Raw genomic sequence first — 8,401 nt, 5'->3', positions numbered from 1 at the left:
GATTTTTGGAGTGAGGCCATGGATATGCTCCAAGGGCTGCTGCCCACCGTGTAGACACAGAGAGCTGGGGGTGTTTAGTCTGGGGAAGACTGAACACCAATATGCCCAGGGAGACCTTGGAGCACCTTCCAGTGTAAAGGGCCTCCAAGGAGAGCTGGAGAAGGACTTTGAACAAGGGCATGGAGTGACAGGACAAGGGGGAATGGCTTCTCATGCCAGAGGGCAGGGTTAGATTGAATCATCCCTCTCTGGGTGGTGAGGCCCTGGCACAGGTTGCCCAGAGAAGCTGTGACTGCCTCATCCCTGAAAGTGTCCAAGGCCAGGTTGGATGGGGCTTGGAGCAACCTGGGATAGTGGAAGGTGGATACCAAGGACTACCAAGGATGGTGGAAGTCCTGTGACAGGGGATGTGGAACAAGATGATCTTTAGGGTCCCTTCAACCAAACCGTTCCAGATTCTACTGAAGTATCCTGTCACTGCCACATAGTTCTGTGGAGCTCCCAAAGGGCCAGCATGCCTTGGAGGTATTTCTGCCCTTGCCCATGTGAAGCTGCAGGAGCAGGACAGCAGAACCTGTGGATTTTGTACAGGTCCTTCCCTGGTACCTCCAAGCCCGCCCTTGACAGACAGGGTTTCAGAGCTCGTTCTGGTTTGTACATGTGCTCACTTTGAAATCCCGCACTGGTGCCTGTGATTTCATGGCAATCTGGGCTCTTTGATGCCTGCAACATGTAGACACTGCTGAGAGCAGACAGGCACAGCCTTCCCTGCTCCTGCAGTGTAATCAAACTCTCTGTAGCTTGGGCTGTGTTTTATAGCTTCCTTGTCTGACATTGCAGCTTGGATTCTTTTGGCTTCTGGAAGAAGGAGGTGTAATCCTACTGCTATGTTTGTCAGGGGGCACTTCCCAGGTCTGAGATCCATCAGTTTCATTTCCATTTGAGTCTGATTTTCAAGGCAAAAGCCTGGATGATCATCTTAGGAGCTGTTAAGATCAACTCATTTCTTCTTTTAGTGCTCTGAAATTATTCTGCTAGTAGCTAGAGGTGTGCTGAGAGTGATTATCTTAAACCACATCCATAATTCCTGGATGGAAAGCAAAGGACAGGGGGATATAAATCTCCTAATTTACTGCACTGGCCTCACAAGCCAAGTGATTCCACCTCGTTACCCTCTCAGAGGTGATCAGCCTGTATAATAAATGTTAATGAACTTTGTTTCCCTCCCAGACCAAGAACCTGGACTTCCGCCGGAAGTGGGACAAGGATGAATATGAGAAACTCGCAGAGAAACGGCTCACAGAGGAGAGGGAAAAGAAAGATGGTGAGTAGTGTGCTGGATTGGCAGTGAGGCTCCAAACCCATGGAATCTGGGAGGGACAGAGCAGTGAGAAGTCAAATCCCAAAGGGAAAGAGCTGGCTTGCTCCTAACCTTCTCCTTTGTTTGCCACTGAGTATATTTTTTTGACAAAAGAAATTACTGAGAACCTTTCCAGGGGCTGACTCTTCTTTGGGGAAGGAGGGGAACAGTCAGTTGCTGGAAACAAGATCTCAGAACATGACTCAAGTCAGAGCTGGAGATACCTCAGAGAGGTACCTGGTTCTAATAGGAACCAGGAGCCAGTGAGGAGGAAATTATATCCTTTACTGATTTAGAAACAAAGATGCGTTTTCTGCATGGATCAGGCAGTCCCAGATACCCAGCAGGCCCCTCTGCACCAAGGAGAACATGAAATCCACCATGTCAAGCTTCACCTTTTGTTCATGTTTTAGGCAAACCAGCTCAGCCTGTCAAAAGGGAACTCCTGCGGCACCGAGACTACAAAGTGGACCTGGAATCCAAGCTGGGGAAAACCATTGTCATCACCAAAACTACCCCTCAGTCAGAGATGGGAGGGTAGGTTGTGGTCTTATTGAGGTCTCAGAATCATGCTGGTTAGACTGGGAAGCTGTGACAGAGCTGGGACCCCTCACAGGGCACCAGGAGCTGCTCTCCTTCTGTGTTTGGAGCCTGGGATGGTGGGGCTGCATTTTTCTACACCTAAACTGTGTCTCCTGGGGTAACATATGGAAGACACCCATCAGGCTGAGCCCCTTTGGACATTATTCCTTGGTATTGGTGTTGCCCACCTGTAGGACCAACAGAGGCAGTTCTCTTCTGCCTGCTTGAGTGTCTTTAACCAGGCCTGCTTGCCCTGAGACCAGGACTGCTGCTGATTGAGTGTCTGTGCACTGGGAATGGGAGAAATCCAGATAGCTGTTCTTAGGAATGATGTTTGGCCACTGTTTGTGTGAATCGTGTTCCGCCAAAGTCTGAAAGGGTTCTGAGCTCACCTAAGCCATCAAAAGCATTACAAGAATGTGTTGAGTTTGTGTCACCTCACGGGTGAACCTGTTAGTGTCTCACTGGGCAGTAGTGCCAGGGAGAAGTGGTGCCCTGACAGCATCAAGGGATGGCAGTTCAGCCCCTGGCTGGACTTCTGCAGCAGCTCCCAAGATGGGCAGAGAGCACAGCTGTGCCCATCAGGGGGTTGCACTGTGAGGTGATAGGGATGGTAGCACTTCCCTTGCAGCCAGGTGAGAGGCTGTGCAATGGAAACCTGAGCTGCTGGCCAGCCCTGCCTTGGGGGAGGGCAGGCTGTGTCACAAAGTCCATCCCACCCAGGGGCTGTGACTGGAAGGGGAAGATGCTGTGGCTGGTATTTGCTCAGAATTGGTTTCTGTCATGTCACAGGGGTGTCAGTGTAAGGGTTGGTGCCTCCATTGGGTGTGCCCTTGCCCTTGCTCTTCAGTGGGCCCTTGTGTCCTGGAGAAGTGTCCTGTATCCCTAGTGACATGCAGATTGTCTCAAATAGCTCTTCTGTGGCTTGAGCTTTGTGCTATGTTTTGGGGATCATTTTTTCTGTCTCTCCTGACAGGTATTACTGTAATGTATGTGACTGTGTGGTGAAAGATTCCATCAACTTCTTGGATCACATCAATGGCAAAAAACGTAAGGACCATTTCTTTGCCTCATTGGAGGGTTGGTTGAGTTGGAGGGACTGTTCCTTTTGTGCATCACCCGTGTCTGAGGGTTGAATACTTCCCCATGGATCAGGGAGCTTGGCAGATCAGGATACAGAAGCTCATCATGAGAGCTGTGGAGGTGCTGCCCTTATCTCCTGACACTTCCAGAGTTCTGGACCACTTTCCTGAAATAAGCCCAGCAGAAGCAGTGGTTGGTGTACTCTGGTTGGTGGACATATTTTCCCCATCCATCATGTCAGTGCTGCAAGAAACGCAGGGTCAGAAAATTCTAGAATAGTTTGGATTGGAAGGGACCCTCAGGGGTCATCTAGTCCACCCCACAAATCATGATGTCTCCTCTAAGTCTGGAGAGAGGCTTTTTACAGCACTGGAACTGTAAAGAAGTGCTTAGATAAGCAAAATGTCTGGGACTGGCCATTTTTGTATCAGAAACTTTTTTTTTTGTGGAAGTTGAGTATAAAGCTCAGAAGTGGCTGATGCCTGAGCTCCAGAGTGTGGATCAGGATTATGCCCTCGTTGATCTGACTGTGGGTATTGCTTCTCCTTGACATGTTCAGAGTGGGGAATGTGGAGAAGGTAAAGGAGCAGCAAGACAGACTGACACACTTTGCATGTTGTTCCTGCCCATGACGGTGTTTTGGCTCCTTGTGGAGTCAGAAAATCACCCCTTTACAAAAGGGCAGGGATGTGTGTGCTCTGGACCTGCACATGGGGCTGTTTGAGCTCAGGAGGTTCAGAAGAAACCTGAGGAGTGATTTTCTGTAGCTCAGAAAAGAAAACACAGTATTTAAAAACTTGTGCTTTTGTGTGAATGGGAGGAAGGTGCCAACTTGCCTTGTTTGACATGTTGAGAGATGAACAAGAAGTTCAAATGAGAGAATCTGGAATCAAAAATCCTGACATGGCTGTGGATGGACATGAGTTTATAGGGTTGAGCTGGGATTGGAAAGTGGCTGGTTGCACAGTACCTTAGTTTGAGTATGTGAGGGAACTTTTAAACAAGTCAATAAATCTGCTCAAACTTGCCTGTTCCTGGCAGCCCTTTTACTAATTTCTGGTGTATAATTTAAGCTTCTAAGTGCTGCTGCATCCCTGGGACAAACCTGTGCAGGGCTGCTGGAGTGAGCAGGCTGTTTGGATCCACTCAGGAATGTGGGTTAGAGGCATTTCTGGGGGTGGCCCATCAGCATAGGCTTACCCACAAGTGAAGAACTGTGAATCTGCTCTGAAGAGCCACTGAATCAGAGGCCTGACTTTATATTCTCTGCTTTAGCTAGGAATGTCCTGTGTAATCAGGATCTCTGAGTGCCATTCATGTCTTGTTTAGCATCGCCCACAGCTGAGAAATGCCAGCCTGTCAGTTTTATTCTGGCTCCTTTTTCAACACTCCAACCCTTTTTTATTCCACTGGTCCAAGATCAAATTTCCTGAAGCATCAAAGCACCCACATGACAGGGAGTATCCAAATAAGGAACCTTTAGAGAATAGTCTGTGTTCTTGTTACAAGTAGTGTTTGGATTGTTGTGGGGGTTAGGGTATCCCCCTAAAGCCCACCTCCCCAGCCTAAGGAATCCCTGTAAGGTGCTTTGAGGGGGAGGACAGGCAGGAAGGTGGTGCTGTGCTGTTAGATTGGATCAGGGATGGAGACTTTGTGCAGAACACTGAATGTTGCTGGACATTGCTGATTGCACTCGTGTTCTCCAGACCAGAGGAATCTGGGCATGTCCATGCGGGTGGAGCGTTCCACCCTGGACCAGGTGAAGAAACGCTTTGAGGTGAACAAGAAGAAGATGGAGGAGAAGCAGAAGGATTATGACTTTGAGGAGAGTGAAGGAGCTCCGTGAGGAGGTGAGTCTGGGCAGCAACTGAGGAAGCAAAGCTCCTCAGCAACCTCTTTGGGGAAAATCAACCCTGGTTCCTACTCTTGTTCCTCCTAAGAGTTGTTCCTGGTAACATGGGCTTCTCGTCTGCTCCTACGAGTGGGGTTTGTTTTTCTGCTTTTGGAAAGTTTGTACTGCTGTCCCTGGAAACCTTTTCCCCCTCTTCCTGTGTAAGAGTGACTTTTGATGGTTCCGATTTCCACTGAGAACAGCACAAGTCCATATCTCCCACTAGTTGTGTTGGAACTTGTGTGATCTGGTAGCAGATCTACATCTTCATCTATTATCTTTCACAGTGCTTAGGATCTGGAATCTCCTTCCACAGGGCACTTGCTTCTGTGTGGCCTCCCCAAGTGTAGAAGGGCTTTGTGAACATCATGTTGTGGTGCAAGATATGTGAGGAGGTGATAAAAGACAGCAAATTTCTATTAAACTGGGGCTTAGGTGTTATAAACATGACAAATCAACTATTTGACGACCCAAAAAGTTCTGGCAGCTGGAAAGCTTCTAGGGTTCTTCTTCTCTACCAGCACCACATAAACCAAGGCTACAAATCACTGCTGAGTCTCCCTGCCCAGCCCTGAGCTTTGCTTCACCACAGAGGAGCTCTTTGGGGCTGTCACAGAGCAGCCCCGTGCTCTGCTCTCGGGCAGGCTGGTGCTGCTGAGCCCCATCTCTTTGGGGAATAGGAGGGAGGTGCCCCAGCAGCGAAGGCAGTGCTGTGGGTTGAAAAACTGCTGCCAGTCAATGGATGGCAAGAAGGAATCAGCCTCAGCTCCCGTGTAACTTTCTCCAGGGCATGGCTGTGTTCAGGAGCATGGTGGATGGTGATGAGAATGGTGGGAGCAGTTGCTAAGTTGGGAGCTGAAGCCATGGTGTCACCCAGTACAAACCTGGCTCTGTTCCAGGGCTCGTGATCCTCACAGAGCAAAGCACTTTGATGAGAGTGCAAACTCTTTGATGCCAAAACCCCCCTCAAAGCTGCTCAGAGCTTCGGCTTCTGTTCCAGTGAGCAGCTGTCACTCTGCAGGATGAGAGCCAACAGGCATCACAGTCACTGGCACAAAGTGTTGGACAAGGGAATGGCCTCCTGCTTTCAAACCAGCTCCTTCTTGTCTCAGCCATGATTCCAGGCAAAACTTGGGATGTTTGCTCAGAAGAGAGAGTTTGATAATTTCATCTGTTCATTTCATCTGTTTGTGTGTGTGGTTCTGCTCTTGGCTGGGAAAGGGGGTGGTCTGGATTCACTGGTGAACTTCCTCCTTGAAGATGGCAGGCCAGGATTTCTGCTGTTTATTTATTTCCTCAGGCACAGCTTGGCTACTGTGGGCAGGATTTGTGTTAATTGTGCAGTACCTGGTGTCTCAAAAGTCCTTCAGTTCAGGAGGTGCAAATTGTTTTGCTGTTGTGTTCCTTGCTGCAGGAGGAGAAGGCCAAAGCCTACAAGAAGGAGAAGCAGAGAGAGAAGAAGAGGCGGGCAGAGGAAGATTTGACCTTTGAAGAGGATGATGAAATGGCAGCTGTGATGGGTTTCTCTGGTTTTGGCTCAACCAAAAAGAGCCACTGAGCAGCTCTGGACTCTCCTCTTTCCCTAAACAGTTTGTTTTTACCCAGGGAACTCTGGATAACTCTTCAAAGACTTGATTGAGGACTTACATGTATATCTCCCACTAGAAGTTGGCTGGGAGAGTTGAAAAGTGATTCCATGCTCTACCTGTGCTGCAGATCAAGCTCTGCCCTCATTAGCTTCTCCCTCTGTGTCCTAGATCTGGCTGCTCAGCTGCTCTGTGGCCGTGTGTGTGCAGGGAAGTGCTCTGTTGGGTACATTTTTTGTCGATAAAGTGCACATTCTGCACAGGTGGCCTGGTTCAGGATTAATCTAGCTGTCAGCCAGGCCCTACTTGTCACCCAGGCTGTGTTTGAGATGCTGGCAGGGATTTAGTTTTTTTAGCCCCTGATGAAGGAAATGTGCCACAGCAAGCAGTGTGAGAGGTGCATCTTTATGGCTTGTGCTGAGCAGAGCTGGTGGCTGCATGGAGTCTAGGTTGCTGAAACTTTCCTGTGTGTTTTATCTGCAAGGGAGACTTCCCTACTTTTCTTTGTGTTTTATCCCATAATTTCAGTATCTTTAAGGTAGGGGAAATTCCTCCCCATGACTGGTCTAGGATAGAGCCAATTAAAGAAGGTGTGTACAATTTTTTGCCAGAAATAAATGGAATGTTTTAATGGGCCCTTTGGGGGGTTTTGATGCCTTCTTTATTTCAAGAGCTTCTGTTTCCCACCAAGAGGAGCTGCTGTTGTCTCCCAGCAGCACAGAGCTGGGGTGGCCTTCTGGGGACCCCAATGGTGGCAGAGGTGAGGTGTGTGCTCTCCTCTCCTGGCTCAGCTCCCAGCTGCCCTAGGCAGGCCATTGCCATCATTCTTGGCTTTTTTTTTGAGTAATTCTGGAGATGGGTGTAAGAATATGGAAGGGAAAGGGAGTTCAGGGCTGGGGACCTTCATTCCCATCAGGCAGTCCAAGACAGGCTGGGCTGCGTTCCAGATTTTACCAGCCTTAGTATATTAAGGGCCATTTTTCCTGTCTACTGGCTGTCAGTGTCTTTTCACCTCTGCCTTCCCCTAAATCCACTTCATTTCTGCTTTTATTTACCTCAGTCAAACCTTGTGTGACTCATTTCCGTCTGCAGCTAGGATTTATATTTTGCATGGCTGGGTTTTCGTAGCTCTGTCTCGCTCTCCTCTCTCTTTCTATGTATATTGATGAAATCCTTGCGCTTGCCCTTCTCCGTGCTCGTATGAAATTTCCAGCCTGGGGAAGGCTGCAGTGTTTAGCCTGCTCTTTCTAATACATCTAGAACAAATCCTGTAATGTTGTGCTGCTGTTTTAATTCCTTAATCTTAGCCTGCTGACAGCTTCATTGCCTCAGGTCTTTCCGCTTCAATTCAGATTATAATCCCCGTTGAAGATGCTATTGAAATGATATATAGCCAGTCAGATACAGCTGTCCTTGGAGGTTTGACCCTTTTAACTTGGCAGTCCTTTGACTTTGGCTCTCTGAGCACACGGGCTGGGAGGGCGACTTTCATTCCAGCCACGTTCCTAGCGCTGTTCAGGCTGCAGCACGTGGCTCCGGCTGAATGGGAGAGCGGAGCCGCTCGCGCCTTTGTGCCCTCCGGGGTGCGAAAGGGATGCTGCCGTGGTTTCATACACATTAAAAGTTTAGGATGTTTCAGAGAAGATTTAGCAGCAGCCATTTTATTCCAGCCACCAGCTTTGCAGACCCCTGCCCCTCAATGCAGCCCTTCAGCTAGTGCTGCTGAGGAGGGGGCAGAGGCTGCCCTGCACCCCTCATCTTTCTTTTCCAGCTCATGACCTTGGAGCCAGTGACTGCTGTCTTGGTTTTCCCACGGTGTATCCTGATCTTCTTGTCCATCCTGACACACCCAAGGGGTGATGTGAAATGGACAGCCCCCCAGAAACCTTGGGATGGTGG

General features: G+C 49.1%; 1 protein-coding gene across 1 annotated transcript; it reads left to right on the top strand.

Moving 5' to 3' along the window:
- Positions 1 to 1,215: 1,215 nt before the first annotated feature.
- LOC136367359 (zinc finger matrin-type protein 2-like) lies at positions 1,216 to 7,776 on the top strand (the record flags this gene model as incomplete). The annotated part of the gene is given in 6 exon segments (XM_066328899.1): positions 1,216 to 1,324; positions 1,774 to 1,897; positions 2,919 to 2,992; positions 4,732 to 4,849; positions 4,851 to 4,875; positions 6,331 to 7,776. Coding segments are annotated over 6 exon segments (594 nt in total), but the record flags the coding sequence as incomplete, so codon positions are not given.
- Positions 7,777 to 8,401: the final 625 nt, after the last annotated feature.

Source organism: Sylvia atricapilla, chromosome 14 (genome assembly GCF_009819655.1).
Source record: "Sylvia atricapilla isolate bSylAtr1 chromosome 14, bSylAtr1.pri, whole genome shotgun sequence".
Classification (NCBI taxonomy): domain Eukaryota; kingdom Metazoa; phylum Chordata; class Aves; order Passeriformes; family Sylviidae; genus Sylvia; species Sylvia atricapilla.
The sequence above is the reverse complement of the archived record's forward strand: the minus strand, read 5'-3'. Positions and strand labels throughout refer to the sequence as shown.